Source organism: Mytilus californianus, unplaced genomic scaffold (genome assembly GCF_021869535.1).
Source record: "Mytilus californianus isolate M0D057914Y unplaced genomic scaffold, xbMytCali1.0.p SCAF_1, whole genome shotgun sequence".
Lineage (NCBI taxonomy): Eukaryota > Metazoa > Mollusca > Bivalvia > Mytilida > Mytilidae > Mytilus > Mytilus californianus.
The window spans coordinates 121,326,984-121,350,594 of record NW_026262581.1 but is presented as its reverse complement, the minus strand read 5'-3'; the positions used below and the strand labels follow the sequence as shown (position 1 = coordinate 121,350,594).

The 23,611-nt window shown below is 32.0% G+C and overlaps 2 protein-coding genes across 3 annotated transcripts in view; both read right to left on the bottom strand.

The window, feature by feature from the left end:
• Nucleotides 1-23,611, bottom strand: part of LOC127711615 (von Willebrand factor D and EGF domain-containing protein-like) — a 252,338-nt gene that overhangs the window by 70,432 nt on the left and 158,295 nt on the right. The gene's annotated exons all lie outside the window — the stretch shown is intronic.
• The window catches only part of LOC127712071 (von Willebrand factor D and EGF domain-containing protein-like), a 36,969-nt gene that overhangs the window by 1,740 nt on the left and 11,618 nt on the right, over nucleotides 1-23,611 (bottom strand). The window contains exons 5-11 of the mRNA XM_052218269.1: nucleotides 20,699-21,098; nucleotides 19,828-19,974; nucleotides 13,298-13,484; nucleotides 10,653-10,837; nucleotides 7,097-7,348; nucleotides 6,018-6,063; nucleotides 5,392-5,509 (exon numbers count right to left, since the gene is read on the bottom strand). Of these exons, the coding sequence (XP_052074229.1) occupies nucleotides 5,392-5,509; nucleotides 6,018-6,063; nucleotides 7,097-7,348; nucleotides 10,653-10,837; nucleotides 13,298-13,484; nucleotides 19,828-19,974; nucleotides 20,699-21,098 (1,335 nt within the window). The remainder of the gene's footprint in view (nucleotides 1-5,391; nucleotides 5,510-6,017; nucleotides 6,064-7,096; nucleotides 7,349-10,652; nucleotides 10,838-13,297; nucleotides 13,485-19,827; nucleotides 19,975-20,698; nucleotides 21,099-23,611) is intronic.

Here is a 23,611-nt window from a genome sequence, read left to right as displayed (position 1 = left end):
AAATGTTTTGGTTTAGAATTATGAGGATTAAACACTTTTAAGCGGGAGGTTTTGCTAACCATAAAACCAGGTTCAACCCACCATTTTTTCTTAAAATGTCCTGTACCAAGTCAGGAATATGGCAGTTATTATCAAATAGTCCGTTTCTGTGTATGTTGGCGTTTGTTTTTGTAGCAGTTTAGTGTTTCTGTTGTTCCGTTGTTTTCCTCTTATAGTTGATGTGTTTCCCTCGGTTTTGGTTTGTGACCCGAATTTGTTTTCGCTTAATCGAGTTATGACTATTGAACAGCGGTATACTATTGTTGCCTTTATTTACCTAGAGGTTATTGAGGTGTTAATTGAGTCGATAAACTCACAAACTGTTAAGTTTTGTGAGTCACCGGTACCAATTTGGTAAAGCTATATTTTAACTACTGGTATAGTGGCATGTCTGTATCATTGCAACAGAAGTTTCTTTTAGTACTACATGTAACATATTTGCATTTTTCCATACATTGCACAAGGTCATATTTTTCTCTGACTGTTAATGACGTCTTTACACTAAATTCATTGGATGTTGGATGTGTGCTGATCAATACTTAAGTCTAAGATACATGATTTTTGTTATTAGTTGTTATTGGTTTTGATCTAGCTGTCAGTAGCTGCGAGTACTCGCAGATCTGTACCTAGTGTCCTAGGTTAGTGGGAGGGTTGGGCGCCCGCTAACATCTTTAAACCCGCCATATTATGTATGTGCCTTTCCCTTTCAAGCTGTTAGTTTTCTTATTTGAATCGTTTTTACATTTGTCATTTGGGGGCCTTTATAGCTGACTATAGCGGTATGAGTTTTGCTCATTGTTGAAGGCCGTACGGTGACCTATAGTTGTTAACCTCTATGTCATTTGGTCTCTGGTGGAGAATTGTCTCATTGGCAATTATACCACATCTTCTTATTTTTATATTAGATACAAAAATGACGTAAGGATATTATTTTACTGCACTATTCGATTTAAACACAAAATCCATTCCACAAGTTTTGTTGCATTAAATTGCAGTATAAAAACAGAAATGAATTTAAAAAACCTATACTTTTATGTCAACATAAAAGAATGAGAGAAAAAGATTAGAACTCCACATTTGTGTGTAGATAGTATTAACATAAATACAGACATTTATGAGCAAAGGTATTGTTGAAAAGTATGTAGCACACTGAAAATGTCAAGACAAACAGTTGAAATGATCCTGGAAATGTTTTTACCAGGGACTCCGGCAACCGTGGAATTGACGATAGACGTTATGCAATAAAAAATGGCGTTACTTGTTATTTTGCGTTAAAATTAACAGCAGTATAACATTATATAACTCCGAAGTTGTTTGAGACAATTCAATATCTTTAAACAAACAAGAGTGCACACGTTGATATGTCTCGCCTGCTTTACTGACCATTGATTTTACGTCGAAAGTCTTAAAGATAAAGGTTTAACTAAAAGCATTACAGAAACTCAGGCCAAATAAAAATATATTTGACCTATTGCTTGTGATAATTGAAAAACAGACCAAAAACAAAAAAAAACAAAAAAAAAAACTTAACATTGACCTATGAATCATGAAAATGAAGTCAAGGTCAAATGATACCTGCCAGACAGACATATACATCTTACAATCATTCCATACACCAAATATAGTTGACCTATTGCTTATGATAATTGAAAAACTGAACCAAAACACAAAAATTTAACATAGACCAATGAACCATGAAAATGAGGCTAAGGAAGATGATACCTGCCAGACATACATGTACACCTTACAATCCTTCCATACACCAAATATAGTTGACCTGTTGCTTATAGTACTTGAAAAACAGACCAAACCACAAAAACTAAACATTGACTAATGAATCATTTAAATGAGGTCAAGGTAAGATGAAACCTGCCAGACTGACATGCACCAATTACAGTCATTCCATATACCAAATATAGTTGATCTATTGCTTATGATAATTGAAAAAAAGACCAAAACACAAAAACTTATCATTGACCAATGAACCATGAAAATGAGGTCAAGGTCAGATGATACCTGCCAGACAGACATGTACACCGTACAATCCTTCCATACACAAAATATAGTTGACCTTTTATCTATAGTACTTAAAAAACAGACCAAACCCCAAAATACATAACATTGACTAATGAACCATGAAAATGAGGTCAAGGTCAGATTAAACCTACCATACTGACATGAACCCATTACAGTCATTCCATACACCAAATATAGTTGACCTATTGCTTATGATAATTGAAATACAGACCAAAACACAAAAACTTAACATAGACCAATGAAGCATGAAAATGAGGTCAAGGTCAAATGGTACCTACCAGACAGACATGTACACCTAACAATCATTCCATACACCAAATATAGTTGACCTGTTGCCTACAGTACTTGAAAAACAGACCAAAACACAAAAACTTAACATTGACCAATGAACCATGAAAATGAGGTCAAGGTCAGATGAAACCTGGCAGACTGACATGTACCCATTAAAGTCATTCCATACACTACATATAGTTGACCTGCTGCTTATAGTATTGGAGAAACTGACCTAATCATGTAACTTTAACCTTGATCACTGATCCATGAAATGAGGTCGATGTCAGGTGAACCCTGTCTGACGGACATGTAGACGTTGCAAGGAACCCATATACCAAATATGGTTATCCTGTTACTCATAATAAGTGAGAAATTCACATGACAAAAAAAATCAATTTTTTTTTCAAGCAGTCGTTGAACCATCAAGGACATTGGACATATGACAGACGGAAACTTCGTAACATAAGGTATCTGCATACAAGATATGAAGCATCCAGTTCGTCTACCTTCTGAAATATAAAGCTTTATACAAATAGTTTACGCCGCCGCCGTAAGAGGACAATTAAAAGTGTAAAGAATGGCAGACATCGCAAAGGACTAAGGAAAAAAAACCATATCAACAACATTCAATAGCAAACTACTTAATGAGCAACAAAATGCCTTTATTTTTTTAATGAAAATTCAAATATATTATATCCGTATAAAGGATTATACGGGGTTATCCATTAAGGAAGAAACAACCAATAAAATACAAATAACCAACAGACTTCTGGAGGTCACCATACAGTCTACAACATTAGATAATAATAAATCTTTAAAACGTTCAGTATTTTAATCTCTATTGTTGTAAATTAATTTAACAGAAACCATCAAGGCCATCAACACCAACTTCTTCCAATAACAAAATCAAACATGAATAATACATAAAAATATGTTAACTGTAGTGTAAAACCTTCAAAGATCAAATCAAATACGAAGTTGAAGAACATTGAAAACCAAGATCCTGAAAATTGCTAAATACGGCTTAGGTCGTCTATGTCTGGGATAGAAAAAAACCTTAGTTTTTCGAATAATTAAACATTTCATAAACAGTAAACGAGAAGGTATTACAAGTTCACTTTTTTGGTCCTTGAATTCAAAAAACTAAAAAAGATTAGACAACTACCAAATAATATCCTTCAGATGTTCATAAGATATGAATCTGTCGAGCACCAGGAAAATTTGTAAATATGGTCTCACATATTGGCATTTGGGCTTTAAACTGCCAAAGTAACCTCATTTTGAGATCTTGTCATTATTATTCAGATGTGAACATCTTTAATCAAAAAAGGTATTTTGCTACAAAATGTATTTTACAAAATTTTTTAATTTGTGTAAACTATCTTTTTGGGTAAAGCTGTTGCTCATATATATTGTGTAGCCATTTCAGGTTCAATACGTATTTTTTTCTTGTTTATGACGTCATAGTGACTTTACAAGTGACCGTTCTGCACTAGTTTCAAGATTATATAAACCTGTTCAATCATCATGAAAATAAATATAATTTTGAAAGGTTTGAATAATTTAACTGTTTTTGTGATTTCAGGTGCCAAATAATGGTTCTGACTATACATCCAGCTTTACAGAAAATGGACGATTCATGGTACCAAAGATCACTGAGCACTGACCATGCGATACCCTTGAAAATGAAAGGTCCATTCGTAGTGGCATCAACCAAGTGGCTATTAAAACTCATCACAGATACCAGAATTATGATTCGGTACGACAGACGCGAGTCTACATAGTACTCATCAGTGGCGCTCGAATCAAAACAGTTGAAATGCCAAATCATATACGAAGTTTAAGAGCATTTCAATATTACGAAAAATTTTGCCAAATACCGCTTAGGTTAACTATTCTTTAAGATGTTTTGAATAATAATACATTTTATAAACAGTAAATTTACAGAAAAATGAACGATTAATGATATTTCATGGCAACACAAAGTACTGACTAATAGAACTGCGAAACGTCCATCAGCAGGGACATCAACACATTTTTTATCAAAGATAACAGGCTTATAATTTGGTACGTCAGACTCATCAGTGACACTCCAATCGAAACCAAAATACGATGTTTAAGAACATTGTAAACTAAGATAACGAAAAGTTTTGCCAAATACGGCTTAGGTCATCTATAGCTGAGTAGAACAACCTTATTGTTACGAATGACTAAACCGTAATAATCGATTAATTTTAAGAAAATGAACGATCAATGATATATAATCGTTTAATAGATTTTTGATTTTTTTTTAACAGATGTTATAGCTTTGGTTATCCAGACAACAAATTCCAAAATGTATTTTCTAATAATAACTTTTTCCATACAAACTATTTTTCATCTGAACTAAAGATGACAAGTGAAAAGATATTAAAATAAAAAGATAGTTTGATACATGCTACACCGCAATAGGACAGTAACCAACAACATAAAGAACGACATTTACAGGTCAGTACAAGGAATTCGTCAATAGACAAGTGTCTATACCACAAGTTAAAATAAAAAATCAACCAGATTTCTTTCAGTTTCAAAAAGATTTAAGAGAGACGATCAAAACTGTGCCATCGGCATCCATCTCAATCGATCAATCGACTGAAAGCACTAGAATGTTGAAAAAAAACTGAAGATGAAGTTCATGAATTTGTGCGGGCATAGTAACATATGGAGAGGTTATGTGAGTATCAAACTCTCCCCAATTTTTATTTGTTTTATATATTTTTATATGTGATATTGCAAATAAAAAGGTCATTGTGGGTCAAATTATTGATATAATTCCTTACTTGATAAAGGATTTGGGTTTTAAATTCTTTTTGTTTTTTCTTGTGTGTGTGTGTCTTTTTTTTAGTTTTTTAGGGGGAGGCTCGTTTTTTGTTCATCTTTTTTTTTTTTAAATTTTTAGGACGATTAATTGTTCTGGTTTTTACAATCTGTTGATAATTATGTTTTAATTGCATTTTCTATTTTGTCTGACAACATCTACATTTCATTTTCACCAATACTAACCTTGAACTGAATTTCCTTACTTTTAAGAACAAAAGTATGAATATGACTGTGATGAATAAGAGTACGCCAGCCGTTCCAATAATGATGTACTTAGTATATGGGAAGTGTTTCACACTTTCTAAAACATTTAAAAGAGTCTTTTATAAAAGTATACATAGATTAGCTGGTATAAACGAAGTTGTAAGTATTGAAAAAATTAGGACGGAAGAGTATACTTACTTTTTCTTTTCAATTTTTTAGTATCACATTAATACCCATTATGTCGTGTTCCGGCTTTAACACTTACTACTAGATATGACTTTGGAATCGTGTGACCGTAGAATGTTATATCAGGGGATGCTTTCCCTTTCTACACAGTTTGTGTCACTCCAATTGGAGTTCTAGCGTTTCCGATGGTCTACTTTACTTTTCGTATGTTTTAATTTTTTACTTGATATACATTTCCCGAACGTAAATATACTACCATAGTCCAAACATCATAATGTCAAAACGTACATTTTTTTTATATTTACTTTATGATCCAGAAAAAGCAACTTAAATCAATTCTGATAATTGAATTATTCATGTTAACAAAAATGTGGTTATTTTTTAGGAATAAAACATATGAAACTAAACTTTCTACTTACCAGTGACAGTTTCTGGAGGTTCAGAAGTTGTTACAGGACACGATTCCTGTAAGTCAGAATATGCATTTGTTTATGTCACCAATTTACTATTCAATACTAAAATGTACTATTTTTTTCAATAAAAGGAACCCAAACAGAAATCTATCAGCAGCGTTTTACAGAGAAATATATTTTGTTTTGAGGAAACATGATTTATAAGACACGTTTCTTAAATCAAAACTTAAAACTAAGATAGTTTTGGTTATTCTGATTACGTCCCGTTGGTCATATAACTCTTTCAGTCTTTATACATCCCGGCATTAATTTGTGTGTTTGTTTGTGTTTATTCAGAAAAGTTCTACGAACCATCAAATTTCTGAAGTGTTATAACAGTTATTGTTTTATGTTTAAGGAGAACTATTATTACATTTCACATACAAACTTGAATGTAGTTTTTAATAATTTTACTATGAAGAATGAAAGAACTGTTTTTCTAATTGAATAGGAATATTCTATTCACCACACAATGTTTAAAATCACCAACATCATTACAAATCGTCATGTTTACATTATATCGTATTTCAAAATTTACATTGTATTGCATTGGCTGGATGCATAACAAATATTCAACTGCTACAAAATGTTCACGTGAGAAGACTTTACAGGTTTGATTGACTTGTGTTTTATCATTTTTATGCATATTCAAGCAAATAGAATATGTGTCAACCAAGGAATATATTCATGGGCCTATAAGGGACTTTGGTGATATTACAGTTCTTTGTTTAGATCGTGGCACATTGTATATACACTTTCCTTTTGATAAAGACCGTGTTATGACCTCCAAACATGTTTTGTTTTATATTCGCATTTTTAGTTTGCAGTTTCATTTACAAATACCTAACATCTATCTTTCTATATATATATATATATATATATATATATATATATATATAGTAAAAGCATGAATATGTGAAGTACATTACGCGTAAGAAAACCTTAACAAAGGATGTCTTTTAAAATCACGTCAGTTGCCAAAACTGAATCATCACCAAAGTCCGTTTTAAAATTTCTTATGTTCTTAAGGTTTTAGATAAACGAACCAATAAAAAACATTTCTTTGACTTGGTATCACATGTAAAGCATAGTTCATCAAAAATAACTATGTTGACGCTATTTCCGAACTGTTTTCCATCATTCGACAAGCTGAGTTCAAACCCATCTGCCATTACCACATCAGCTGTAGACCGTTTACGTCTTGGTGACTCTAGATTAACAGATATCATGAAAAGATTCCTGTAATCTGCCTTTATCATTTCGTAATCTGATGTGTATTCATGTGATCCGTTCATTATCTAAAAATATACGGAAATGTTAATTGCAAAAGAACCTAATGTTATACCAGTTTTCATCGAAAGGCAACTATGCTGTTACCCCAGCACACAATGTCCGAATCATTATCTCTATAAATATACATAAATCACAATTATATACACCAGTAAATTGATAAACTAAAAAAAATAATGTATTCCTTAATCAAATGTCAATCATATATACCCTTACAACAATAGAACTAAGCAGGAATCCAAATCATTGTTTTATTGCCAACATATTGCTCTGCTTTGTAAACATGTTTTCTACAGGCAATCCGCATCAAATAGAAAAGCCAGAATACATGCAAGCGCTTCGAAAAAAAATAATTTGCATAAAATAGCACCAACCTTAAGGTTCTTTTCTCGCTAAATAGAAAACTTGCATTTCATAAAATATTTCGAAGTAATGAGATTACGTTGACCGAATATACTGCACTAAATTTATATAGCATTTACAGCTCAAAAATAATTTATCTTGCGATCGATAGATAATATTCACTGTTCGATCACATGGACTTTTACCTTTAAAAATATAAATTTTGACATGAAGCATTTACTTGGTCATTGTTGAACTTTTAGGCCTTGATACGAATAATCTCGTATATTGATTAAGAAGAGACAAATCAAGCTAACAAAAACTTAAGGAATAGCATGAACTCCAAAAGGAGCGATACCAGTTGCGTCGACATGGTAAGCATTACCTGCCATGCCAATCCACACCCAGTCAAAATGTCACAATCGGGAATAGGATAACAGATCAGATAGCGATTCTGGTATCTAAAGATCTATGACCGAGAAAAAATGTCGCTAGTGAGTTGAGACATAAACACATTTTATCGAACAACAAAATCGTGATGGTGACCGTAAATCTTCTGTATACTCGATTTGAGTCGTTCTTCTTCAAAACTCTGTTAGAGCAATTTTTTTGTGCAAGGAGCACATTTTTGTTACTGACGTCCGTATAGAGCAAACATTCATGAGCGTAACGTATTACCTGAGATATGCATGCGATGAGGCAGATGAGAAAAGGATAGTCGACAACTGAAAGTTTAAATTATCACGTTTGTCATAGATCCGTCCATCTGTGTCAATATTTATAAATTAACTGTAAACATATATTTGAATTTTTTGAAATAATAAGGATGTTCTACCCCAGAATTAGATTGCCTCAACTGTTTTAGGCAAAATACTTTCGGAATTTTGTGTCCTCAATGGTCTTCAATCTCGTACTTTAATTCACCTTTTTTCGATTGGAGCGTCACTATTGAGTCTTTTACGAAACGCGCGTCTGGCATACGAAAGTTTAACCTTGATATCTATGATGAGTTTATATAAGAGTATATGTTCAAATAAGATTTAAAGTTTAATTAAAAATCGGTGTTTTAATTAAATTGCATTTTATTACGATTGAGACAAAAATTTTAGATATGATTATTGTTTGTTTTTAACATTTATAAAAGTGGAATATTGAAATAATATTTCGTTGATAGTGGTTAGTTTGGATCAATTTTGTCCAAATAATCTAAGATACATTGTTGATGTCTTATTTGCTTAGTTTGAGATGGGTGACGCTAAGCATGTTCAGTCATAAAAAAGAAAAGAATGTCAACATTGAAAAGTGAAACAAGGGAACCACTGGGAAGAACCATTTGCATGACTGATTCAATCCACAAAAAAGTCATTCTTATACAGGTAAAACTAATGAGTGGGCATTCTCCTGAGGTAATCTCGATGGTTTACTAGATGACGTCTAGTCTAAAATATACACGAAATGACGATACATAATAACGAGTCAATGCATTGTTAATTGTTTCTTTTTGGAATCTTTGTAATTTGAATATACATTTATGTATGTTATAAAGCAATTATGAGAATTTGAGTCAACTCGCTGAACGAATGACAGCTAATGACCCTTTAATAACACAGTTGAATATTGTAAAGTTTATTCTGATGCACAAAATAAAAGCACAATAATTATCGATGCTTTCAAAATTATCACCCCATTAGAACAACTATTTTGTCAATGCATGTATTTATAGTTTTTTTTTTACAAATAATGAAGAGTCAACATTCAATATTTTGAGTTGCCAGTAAACATTTTATTGAAAAATTCGCAGTTGACATATAAAACAATCATCTCACAGTCAGAAATTCTTCTTCTATTCGTATATTGTATAAAACATGCATTGCCTTGAGTTACCTGGCATTAAAAGACTGTGTATGTAACAACGTATTTGATTTCAACGAAAGAAATCTCTGTATTACTGAAAAATTATTACACCAAGGTTTTCGATATCACAAACTAGTCAAAACATTTACTTAATTTTATCATCGGTACAAGGACATCATTCGTAAATATAAATCAACATGCAGACATCTTATACGTTCAGGTATTTCACATCCAATATTTTATGGTAATATTCTTTACAAAGCACAAAAATGTCGGCTTTCACCTCAAAAGCTAACCAAACCTTTAAACAGACTTATTCGGAAAGGATATAGTTACGATACTGTTGTCAAGTCATTAAGGATTGCATATTTTGGTATTAATATTGATTCACTCATAGGGTCTTTGCATCGGAAATAAACACATTTATTCTAAAACCAGTTGTTGGCATGATACGGGTTATGTTCTTCTCATATATTTTATGATGGTATGATACTAAACCCCTAACGGGAGGGATTGTACTTGATTTTCATATGATGAAGACATGATCTTTCAATCAGTTTAATTGAGGTCGGGAGCTGGCATGTCAGTAACTGCTAGTAGTCCTTTGTTCATTTATGTATCATTGTCATTTTGCTAAGTTTCTTTTGTTACCTATTTTGACATCGGATTCGGACTTCTTTTAAACTGAGTTTTACTGTGCGTATTGCTATGTATTTCTTTATTCTACATTGGCTAGAGGTATAGGGGGAGGGTTGAGATCTCACAAAACATATTTAACCCCGCCGCATTTTTGCGCCTGTCCCAAGTCAGGAGCCTCTGGCCTTTGTTAGTCTAGTATGTTTTTTAATTTTAGTTCATTTATATGTTTTGGAGTTTAGTGTGACGTCCATTTTCACTGAACTAGCACACAATTTTTGTTAGGGGCCAGCTGAGGACCACCTCCGGGTGCGGGATTTTCTCGCTGCATTGAAGACCTATTGGTGGCCTTCGGCTGTTGTCTGCTCTTTGGTCGGGTTGTTGTCTCTTTGACATATTCCCCATTTCCATTCTCAATTTTATGATAGATTGAATATCTAACTTTGAGTAAAAAAACCGACTATCTACTGAGTTAATTACCTGAAAGTGCCTACGCCTGCACCAAATGGTGTTTGATTTGAACGTTCCATATACATTAGTCCTTTTACAAGCCCTTGTTCTTGTTCCACACAAACCATTTGCTGGTAGTGTAATATTAAGTGGCGGATTTGACATTTCTTCAGAACAATCATCACCAATGTATCCATAATAACATGAGCAAACACCTAAAATTAAAATGTGAGTTGACAACGCTTTATATTTGTATATCAAAAGTATACAAAAGAAATAAATTATTGTATATTCATAAGATGAATAAAAATGTGTTTTATTTGTATGACAAAACAATAGAAAATCGTTATGTAAACACATCCTTGATTTCAAACAGATTAGCATATATATTGACTTAATTAAGGTCCAGTCTAGCTCTGAAGTGTAGACCGAGACAACGATTTCTATCAAACTAGCATCACTATTTTATAAACAATGTGTACCAATCAACTCTTAAGTAATAAACTATTTGGGAGTGTTTGGAAATAGTACACAAAACGATTTTACTAGGATTTTTTTAATACTGAGTAAATAACGATTCTAATTGTAAACAAAATCACAGCCACAATATAATAAAAATCAGCCTACTTTGTAGAAACGAAATAATGAAGAATGAAGATTTGTCATCATATTTATCGTTTTATGCTATTTCCATTGAGAATACTAAAAGTTTGAACGGTAGTATTTACTTTCCGGGAACAACGTTCCTACTTTACAAACTATACTCAAGTCAATAATCAGGGCCGTAAATTGCCTGTCTTGTAAGGGGAGGCAGCTGAGTTTCACCGAGCTGAGCGACCCATTTTAAGCAGAAAATGATATGTTTTCGGGCCTTTTCCCTGTATGCAATGTACCTCCTCAGAATTCACCACTTGTTAAATTTTTGTTATATTTCAATAAATAAGCGCCTGGAATATATTGAAAATAGTTATAAACCAGAGTTAGATTACATGTGCCGGTAAAGTAAGATTTTTTACGCTTCATCCTGCTTTATGACTCTTCACAAGCTATTTTTACTTATTTTTAGGGAAACAATTTGCGAACTTAAAATGAAAGGCCCCCTAAAGTTGAGCCCTTTTTTGTGGTTTATCATGCTTTTTTGGCTGTCCCAATCGAGCTATTTTGACTTCGTTTCAGAGACAAAATTTTCAAACCTTAAAATGAAAATGCATACTTAATAACTCATAACTTTTAATTATCAAATTCAAATTATTATAACGTAACACTTTTTGTTTACACTGACAATTTTATTCGGTTAGGCTTTGTCAATTGCTAAGGGGATTTTTCTGTGCCCGGACGAATCCCATCTCTTTAGCACTTCTATGCATTCAATATTGCCAACATTGTCACTTCTATGTGTAGCATAGCCAGACCACGTAATCAGCTTTCCGCCATTTTTGACCTGTTCCATGTTTTAAGGCGCCGTAGCGCAAAAAACGATCTCTCACAACTGCAGGACCCAACTGGCAATGCTAACAGAAGCAAAAGTATTTGTTTTATATTTGGGTAAAAGTGCATGTGTTTGATTGCTTGCTCTATTGTACATTTTGACCCAATCTCATTAATAGACGTAAAAGTAACAACCAGTGCTATTAAAATAATGCTTGATTTTAACAATTTTTCTTTTCAGTATTTTTTTCTTCATTTTTTCTTTTTTTTTGTCAGTCCGCAATAGGAGGCAACTGCCTACATGCCTCTATGTAATTTACGGCCCTGCAATAATATATAAACACTGACAAAAATACAGCATCAAATGAACATTTCAAAGGAATCCGGTGTAATACAATATAGAATGGTCTTAAATTCAGTTTAACATGCATTTCTGGTATTTATTTTGACTGCACGTAAAAAACCCACAACGCACTAGTAGCCATAGGTTTACATAAGTAGCGAAATAGAATAATTAAGAGATCAACAAGCATATTTAATAGAGGGCCCAGCGGCGTGATTATCGGCTTTTAAGCAAAGTGCTTGTCAGAACATTGTTAATAAACATAATATAAGTTCACTACATTAGTTAAATCTCCAATTCAAATCTTATGATAAAAAACGATGGACGTCATTTGCCATATTCGATAGTAAGGGTTTTAAAAGAGTACAGCGAAATTGTCAAAATCCATTCGTTCATGTATAAAGACCTCCTTTTAATTGAATGTATTCCATCTCTACAAAACTAGTTTCAATATAAATTTTCAACACTATTTTAGGTTGCACATTGTAAATACAGCTGTTTCACAAACCACGCCTCTTTTGGGGAGATATATAATATTCACAGATATTTTGTTTTGTTTACCTACTGGTTCCCAGATGTGATCTCTATGTTTCATTTTGTAGAGACATAACTTGGGAATGTTACCAGTATAAATACACATGAATAGCGGCCAAATTGAAATATGTACAAGACCCAAAGTGAAGGGTGGGGTAGTACAGAATTTTAAGATAAGTTTACACTCTTAAAAGTTCGGGCATATAAATATTGAACATATGCCGCACAGCCCTATATTTTGACCTTTAAAAAAAAATAGAAGTGCATATGAGCATACGAAACTTCCTAGTAAGAGTGGTACAGTTTTAGCTGTAAAAGGAGTTCGTTTGGGAAATTGCAGTGTCTATAAGTACAGAATTGCAACCTATACCTGATGTGCAATTTCCGTTTTCAGTGCAATTGTTAGGACAAAGTAAACTTGTAACATAGTCTAAAACAGATTGCGATCCATCATCTGTTTCTGTAATTGACAATGTTTCATTCCTAGATAATTCCATAATAGTTTTTGTCTGCACGGCACCAACTGTATCTTGTACGAAGGTGGTCCCTGCAGTAAACTGAAAAAATTAAGTTATAGAAACTATATATTTAGAAATGTATATTTGAAGTGTACATTTTAAAGGTTTCCAAATACTAATAAGTTCATACATTTTAAGAACAAACAAAAATGAGACATTACACTTTTATTTTCTTGTATCTAAATATAATCTTATCTATTACTGAGTTCACTACAGATTCCCAAAAAGTAATCATTTTTCAGACAACAAAAAAATACCAAGTGCAGCCCAATAACGAAGAATCAATAAGGATAGTCAAAACATTGGTAAAAACAAGAAAAAAAATGAAGCATAATTATTCTTCCACCGGTTTTTTATTTAAATGAAATTGAAAAATATTTCACCTATGGCATGGTATTGGTTGCAAAAATTTGATATTTTTCATTTAAATGCAATATTTTTCATTTAATTGGTATATTTTTTCATTTATATGCAATATTTTTTCATTTATATGCAATATTTTTTCATTTGTATGGTATATTTTTTCATTTAAATGGTATATTTTTTCATTTATATGCAATATTTTTTATTTTAATGGTATAATTTTTCATTTATATGGTATATTTTTTCATTTAAATGCAATATTTTTTATTCAAATGGTATAATTTTTCATTCAAATGGTATAATTTTTCATTCAAATGGTATAATTTTCATTCAAATGCAATAGTTTTTATTCAATTGGTATAAAATGTCATTTGAATGCAATATTTTTTATTCAATTGGTATAGTAGTTTTTTATTTATATGCAATAATTGCATTATGGGAAATTCTTTGACGTCATAAGGTCAAATTTGCAACAACGTTTGTGATTGGTCGGAAATTGTTTGGATTTCTCCCCTTTCTTTCTAAACATGGGTGACCAAGAATTAAAAAACGCGTCAGAATATCGCCCCTCTAACTAAATCTAACGTTCGTGCGAGTCCTGCACTGGCTGTTAAAATCTTGTGGTCATAACTAGTATTTCTATTGCAAAATTTCGATGGTCAAAACGTTCGGTCCACTTTTCAAAAACCGTTTCATTGTATATGGATTTATATGCAAGTATATCGGGTTTTTAAATAGATTAGACACCGTTGGTTTTCCAGTTTGAATGGTTTTACACTACTAATTTTTTGGGGCCCTTTATAGCTTGCTGTTCGGTTTGAGCCAAGGCTCCGTGTTGAAGACCGTACGTTGACCTTTAATGGTTTACATTTACAAATTATGACTTTGATGGAGAGTTGTCTCATCGGCACTCATACCACATCTTCTTATATGTATATTCAACGTAAACCAGACGTTTCTCAGACTGTTTTCTTTTTTTAATAAATCCTTTGCCGCGCGTTGTGTACTGATTGATAACTCGGTCTGGGAGAACAAGATTTATTTCAGTACCAGTTGTAATTAGGTTTGAGCAAACTTCCAGTAATTGCAAATACTCTTATGTCGGTGCTTTGTGTCTATTGTCTTAATGTTAGTTTTTGTGTGTGTCTCCTATCGATCTTTTGAGTAATTTGCTGATTTGTGCAGGTTGTTATTTTATTGTACCGTTACACCACTGTCCCAGCTTCGGGATGGGTTGCTCACAAACATGTTGTTGTACTGTTACACCGCTGTCCCAGATTAGGGGGAGGATTGGGATCCCGCTAACATGTTTAACCCCGCCACATTCTGTATGTATGTGCTTGTCCCAAGTCAGGAGCCTGTAACTCAGTGGTTGCCGTTTGTTGCTTTGTTATACATATTTGTTGCCTTATTAGCAATCATATTCCATCTCTTCATTTTTATATTATATACGTGACTTCTAAACTCGTGTTTTCCTGAACAAGCATGAAATAATTTTCACTGAGCGTTAAAATTAGCAACAAACAATCAATCAATTTAAACTTGTGTTAAATTAGAGGAAACCCATTTGATATTTATTTATTTGTTGGGTCGGGGGACAGAAGGATTTCATATATGAATATGGTTGCCTGGTAAGAGCTGAAAAATAGGCATGATTAGCGACAGATTGAAATGAATAATAATGCCCACTCTCCCCTTCCCCATCCTTCATCTATAAATTTAAACTGACCACCACGGAATAGCCCAATAGTGTTGAAAGTAGCGTAAAACACCAATCAATCAAAATCCCTTCCCTAGAATATCAAATAATCGTCCCTTAACTGTTATTGTCCGTGTAGTTCTTATATTTATCCAGCTTATCGTCCTACAGGGATGTCCTACTAAGGCTGTCATACCATAAAACGTTTATAAAACAGCTCACATTCTAATATATCTGCATTCATAAATTTATTAATTTCATTTAGACTAAACGACGCCATGTTTGTTATGTGCCTCTGCCGTCAACCTATCAAAAAAGAAGAGGTGGAAGAGAGCCAGAAGATCTTCCCAATGCAAAAAAAAACAGAAATGGACTTCTTCTGGCTCACTTCCGAAGAACAAAAAAAAAACGCGTCCCATTGATATGTTTTAAAAACGCCTTGCCCCTACCTTTTTTCCAAAAAAATGGCATTATTAAATATATAAACATATATATAATCATCAAAATTAAAATGCTATTGTATTTTTATAAGACCTACTTTATTACATGACCTGGGACTAATGACATCTATCTATAAGTCCTAGCATACATTAATTATTATAATATGAATATGTTTCTTGTTTTAATAACCACATATGATGCTATGCATGAGTCACCATTTATCAGGACATGAATTGGGTTTACATAGAGAGGATAAGGGACGACATCAGAAAATCAATGAAGGATAAAAAACTTAATTCAAATAGTTGGGGGGGGGGGGGGGGGGTCAAAATTGCTGCAAGTTTTGTTTAATTAACATCGATTTTATATATATCCTTATTGGTCAATCAATTTTTCCCAAATTAAGAAATTAAATTAAGAGGGGGGGGGGGGGGGGGGGGGGGGGGGGGGGGGGGGGGGGGGGTAGGGGGTCAGTGACAAAAAACTATATGAATTATTTTTTTTTTATCCTACATTTAACTTTTGATGTCGTCCCTAATGTGCAAAAAAATAGATAAGGGTCGGGACCAAACCTATAGAAAACATAATAAAGAAATGATGAAATATACAGAATACGTTGATTGACTTTTGGTTGCCTTATGTCCAGTGGCAAATATGTCACGCATGTTTAGAACAAATATAATAGAGATCAAAGGATAAAGAATAGAGTGAAATGGTAAAAACTAAAAGATATAGAATTATAGAAACGATCTTTGATCTGAAACCCCCTTCCCTCACACACACACCATAACCATTACTGCCAATACTCGCATATATACATCTCTATACAAATATCTAAATTTGAACCTACTCCCCCCCCCCCTTTCTAGACACCGAGGTTTTGGATCCGCCCCTGTTAAATGTGTCTAATTATATACATTGTGTACGGGTCTAGATAATACCTAAACGTACAATCATATAATTTGTTGGATACCTAATTTTATTATATAATGTGTCACAAAATAAACTTGTATACCCCCTTCCCAATGCAGTATTGAAAAGTAAATCATTTAAAAGTCCTGAAGATAAAATATGTTTTGAAATATGCCCTGCATACTTATTTATGCAAAGACATATAGTAATTATTGAACTACTGTGGGGCTTGAAAAAAAATCTATTTAAGGGATTCGGAGGCTAGAACAGTTAAAAAAAGCTCAGCAACGAATCCTAAATGTAAAATGATTTGCAGCATAAGACATGAGAGCACATATCATAGATAGTATTAAATATGAAGTTCACGCCTCATATAGTGAAGTCCTATGTCATAGGACTATTGTTGTAACATGGGTTAGTAACTGGTTCCAATTTGTCCTGAATTGTCTTTATTAAAGAATTAGTTCCGGAGTATAACAGCTTATGTCTCTACTTGTGGGTTTCTAGTTCTGCTGTCGTAATTAGGTGATTTTTTTTCTTCATGTAGTAAAAAAGAGGGGGCTTAGTCCAAATAATTGTAACGTCCTGGATGCTTTTTATTCTTTTTTCATGTGCCTTCCTGCAACGTCTCTGAGGATCAAGAAAAGTAAAAAATGATATAGCACTAAAGAACGTCATGATTACACGTATCTGGACGTAGAAGAGGGAGGGGGGCTAGCTATGTATTTTTTTTTTTATTTCAATGTGTAGACAGTAGGAGAGTTTCTTCAGAAAAGGTTTTCATTGGAGGTGTTTTTGCCATGCACGCAGGCATCTGTTTCAGCGCTATCCATGAACAAGTTGTGTGTCAAATTAATTATTATTACTTGTCACTCGCATTTTTTGCTCGTCCTGGCCATTATTGGCATTAACAGCCAGTGCAGGACTCGCACGAACGTTAGATTTAGTTAGAGGGGCGATATTCTGACGCGTTTTTTTATTCTTGGTCACCCATGTTTAGAAAGAAAGGGGAGACATCCAAACAATTTCCGACCAATCACAAACGTTGTTGCAAATTTGACCTTATGACGTCAAAGAATTTCCCATAATGCAATTATTGCATATAAATAAAAAACTACTATACCAATTGAATAAAAAATATTGCATTCAAATGACATTTTATACCAATTGAATAAAAACTATTGCATTTGAATGAAAATTATACCATTTGAATGAAAAATTATACCATTTGAATGAAAAATTATACCATTTGAATGAAAAATTATACCATTTGAATAAAAAAATATTGCATTTAAATGAAAAATTATACCATTAAAATAAAAAATATTGCATATAAATGAAAAAATATACCATTTAAATGAAAAAATATACCATACAAATGAAAAAATATTGCATATAAATGAAAAAATATTGCATATAAATGAAAAAATATTGCATATAAATGAAAAAATATACCAATTAAATGAAAAATTTTGCATTTAAATGAAAAATATCAAATTTTTGCAACCAATACCATGCCATATTCACCAGCTAATTCTCTTCCTATAAAAAGTTATCAGGTTTTTTTTTATAAAAAGAACTACACACAAAATTATGACTTTTCATGATAAAATAAACTGAAGACCTCAATTGTATCATATTTTCATGAGTTTACAAAATAATTTTATTAGTTTAAAGGTAGATTCATGGAATACCGCCATCTTGGATTGTACAATCGCAGTACACAATCGGTCTAGATCTTTGCCCAAATCTGCAAGTTTGGAGACAGACAGGCAATTTATATGTTAGACTGTTTATTCAATGAAAGAAAACTTGGTGATTTATTGCATTATTCAAAATGTTTAAATAAATACCAAATAATTGTGTTTTTAGAATTATTTTTTCAACTTGGCCATTTAAGGGGAGATAACTCTTTTAGTAAAAAAATTATACTGGACTGATAGGAAAAATTTTAATTGTTTACTTGTAGTAAGAAAACAAGTTCGGTGACACCATTTTTTCTTTTTATTTCCTTAAAGCATATTATAAAACCTATCTTCTCATATTTTATTTTAAAATTCTATCTCATAGATTTCTTTTAATGCACACAAATGTGTTTTTTCATGAACAATCTAAGCAAATTTGTGCAATTTCGTACGACCCGTAGCTTGAAAAATAGCACGGTTACTCATACTTTTTATTATATTTTTGGAAAAAGCATAGAAAATCTTTATTTTGGCAAAGTATAAAAAAAATCTATCTGAGGAAATATATACCTATGATCTACCTTAAGACATTTTTTTAAATACACGACCGTCTTACACGTTTACATAAAAGTAGTTTACTGATGCTAAAATCGCATAAATCAATTTAGGAGATACATATCAAGTTAGAAAACTAAACTGATGGAATCTCATGAATTCCAAAAGGGATCGGGTACGTCGAGAGCTGCTAAGCGTGCTCTTCTATAAATGACTCACCCACAATGCGAATCCACCCTCAGTCAACCTGTCACAATTGGAAGTAAGTTGACCCTACATGGATTTTAGCTATTCTTTTTTCTTTTTGGGTATAAACTCTTCGCGTATTCAAGTGTTTATAGATCCTTGGGTTTCTAAACTTTTTTTAGGTAAATTTTTATGAAAAAGGATAATCCAGAATAGGGCTTCGAACGCATACAATTTATAACATGTTATTTTCATTATGATAGTCAAATTTAGTTCGAAACCTCAGATTCACAAAAAAATCAAATCCTGGCTTTCTAGTAATGGCGGCCGGATCAATCAAAACTTCTAAAACACGAATAACATCATTTATAACACATTTTACTAAATTGCCAATTTCTCAGCAAATGAGAATATATTAAATTGAAAGGGGTTTCAAATACAAAGAAACTGGTGTGAAAGTGTAATGTAAGAAAAAATCATCTAATATTATGAAAATATAAAACTTTTCAATATTTTAAGTTAAAACTAATATTAATTTGACCTTAATATCTATGATACAGGACTGGATGTAGTCTGAATCTGATAATCCTGGTATGTCTGGTAGTTCAGAAGGGATGGATTTCTTTATGCGTTCGGTGCATGTCAGATTTGCCTTTTCCTCTGTCCATCCATCTCTGAATGGCAAGTCCTGTCAGAAGACAAGATGCATACAGCCTCAAAAATGAAAACTTTAGAATTATGTTTTTCTCGTCATTATGGATCTAAATGCAAGTGTACATACTAGTATTTTAATTCGAATATTTAGTTAGATGAATTGAAAATAAGAAACAACGTTTATATTGTATTTGCCTTCAAACTTGGTGTGTAACATTTGTAATTGTTATGAAAATGTATAATTTTTACGACAACCTCTATAACCTCTATAGTCAAAATAATTAATGAAAGGGAATCGCTAAGGAACCATGTGAAAAAGTTAAAGGGAATCGAAACAATTTTCCATTATATTGCTATTTTGCAATATTTTGTAAATTAGCTAAGATTTATGAAAAATCACATAATAAAAAACAGGTTGGATGAATGAATAAATACATCATTTTTATTTGAAGACCATAAGGTTATCAAAACAATCTATATACACAAGATATGCAACATAAGATATAAGTGCATTATCGGCAAAAATAAATACATATTTACTGCGTTTCTTTATGAGAAAATGAGAAATTGGGATTTTTTTTTTTTCGTAAAATATTATATATTTTTTCCAATAGGTAGCCTTTCGCACAGTTATTTTCATTTTCATTTTGAGGTCGTCATCATTGGAACTTGTATGCAAGCTCATTATGACGGTTGCAATTATTTCCTTTACACAGTATCAACCCCATCTTAATAGTCTTACGATCTAATTGCCTTACAGTGAAAGTGTCGTTAACGTCATCATCGTAATCCAAGGAGTCATTGTCCAAAACAACATCATCGGTATCTGTAATGCTACGTCGAGTTCTATGCGACAACGATCTTCTCTGCCTGCTTGATGTACAAACTGTTACAACGGGATTATTTTGTTTTTCATTCCCAGGTAACAATTGTTCATCAGAAGGACAATACTGTGTACTGTCTGACAGACTACACTGAGCAGTATAAAACTGGTCGTCTGCTGTTCCTGCTTGTTTCTCACAAATACAATAGGTTCCTGTCGTCACGTTTGCATTTGAGTTGTCGTTTTTAATTTCAATTTCAATGCTGGGTTCCTCGGAAAGAAAATGAGGATTTGGTATGAAGAGCTGTTCTTTCGGAGTTGAAGTAGGATGAATCCTGAAAACAATCACATTCAACATAATATATATTTATATCATAAGACGTATATGCAACATTTTTTTTAAGTTATAACTTTCTATATTAGTAACTTTCACATGCATTACATGTTAACTATAATATAAGCCTCAATTGTTTTCATTTTTTTTGTCAGTCTCTGAAGGCAATATAAGCCTTGATGTCAGTATGCATGTTTTAAGGGCATACGATACAGTTACAAAGATAATGATGTAGCTAACGAAAATTTAAACAATTCTTTTTTTAAATCGTGACAATGATATAAGAATTAATAATTTCAGAGAGTTGTACTTATATAAAGAAGATATTCAAAAGGTTTTGACAAAAAATTGCTTCTGTATATCTTTTGAAACAAAATAGTATGATATGTCTGTTCATGGGATAGAAATGTAAAAAATAAATTGAGTAAATATCTGTAAAAGTAGCCCATGAAAGTATATTTTTCATAACGTAATTGAGTTGACTAGGTGCAAAAAGGATTGTGTTCGTCAAGAAATCACCTTGGGATCAAAACTGCATCGTATGTCCTTATACCATTTGAATGAAAAATTATACCATTTGAATAAAAAAATATTGCATTTAAATGAAAAATTATACCATTAAAATAAAAAATATTGCATATAAATGAAAAAATATACCATTTAAATGAAAAAATATACAATACAAATGAAAAAATATTGCATATAAATGAAAAAATATTGCATATAAATGAAAAAATATTGCATATAAATGAAAAAATATACCAATTAAATGAAAAATTTTGCATTTAAATGAAAAATATCAAATTTTTGCAACCAATACCATGCCATATTCACCAGCTAATTCTCTTCCTATAAAAAGTTATCAGGTTTTTTTTTATAAAAAGAACTACACACAAAATTATGACTTTTCATGATAAAATAAACTGAAGACCTCAATTGTATCATATTTTCATGAGTTTACAAAATAATTTTATTAGTTTAAAGGTAGATTCATGGAATACCGCCATCTTGGATTGTACAATCGCAGTACACAATCGGTCTAGATCTTTGCCCAAATCTGCAAGTTTGGAGACAGACAGGCAATTTATATGTTAGACTGTTTATTCAATGAAAGAAAACTTGGTGATTTATTGCATTATTCAAAATGTTTAAATAAATACCAAATAATTGTGTTTTTAGAATTATTTTTTCAACTTGGCCATTTAAGGGGAGATAACTCTTTTAGTAAAAAAATTATACTGGACTGATAGGAAAAATTTTAATTGTTTACTTGTAGTAAGAAAACAAGTTCGGTGACACCATTTTTTCTTTTTATTTCCTTAAAGCATATTATAAAACCTATCTTCTCATATTTTATTTTAAAATTCTATCTCATAGATTTCTTTTAATGCACACAAATGTGTTTTTTCATGAACAATCTAAGCAAATTTGTGCAATTTCGTACGACCCGTAGCTTGAAAAATAGCACGGTTACTCATACTTTTTATTATATTTTTGGAAAAAGCATAGAAAAATCTTTATTTTGGCAAAGTATAAAAAAAATCTATCTGAGGAAATATATACCTATGATCTACCTTAAGACATTTTTTTAAATACACGACCGTCTTACACGTTTACATAAAAGTAGTTTACTGATGCTAAAATCGCATAAATCAATTTAGGAGATACATATCAAGTTAGAAAACTAAACTGATGGAATCTCATGAATTCCAAAAGGGATCGGGTACGTCGAGAGCTGCTAAGCGTCCTCTTCTATAAATAAGTGTACATACTAGTATTTTAATTCGAATATTTAGTTAGATGAATTGAAAATAAGAAACAACGTTTATATTGTATTTGCCTTCAAACTTGGTGTGTAACATTTGTAATTGTTATGAAAATGTATAATTTTTACGACAACCTCTATAACCTCTATAGTCAAAATAATTAATGAAAGGGAATCGCTAAGGAACCATGTGAAAAAGTTAAAGGGACTCGAAACAATTTTCCATTATATTGCTATTTTGCAATATTTTGTAAATTAGCTAAGATTTATGAAAAATCACATAATAAAAAACAGGTTGGATGAATGAATAAATACATCATTTTTATTTGAAGACCATAAGGTTATCAAAACAATCTATATACACAAGATATGCAACATAAGATATAAGTGCATTATCGGCAAAAATAAATACATATTTACTGCGTTTCTTTATGAGAAAATGAGAAATTGGGATTTTTTTTTTTTCGTAAAATATTATATATTTTTTCCAATAGGTAGCCTTTCGCACAGTTATTTTCATTTTCATTTTGAGGTCGTCATCATTGGAACTTGTATGCAAGCTCATTATGACGGTTGCAATTATTTCCTTTACACAGTATCAACCCCATCTTAATAGTCTTACGATCTAATTGCCTTACAGTGAAAGTGTCGTTAACGTCATCATCGTAATCCAAGGAGTCATTGTCCAAAACAACATCATCGGTATCTGTAATGCTACGTCGAGTTCTATGCGACAACGATCTTCTCTG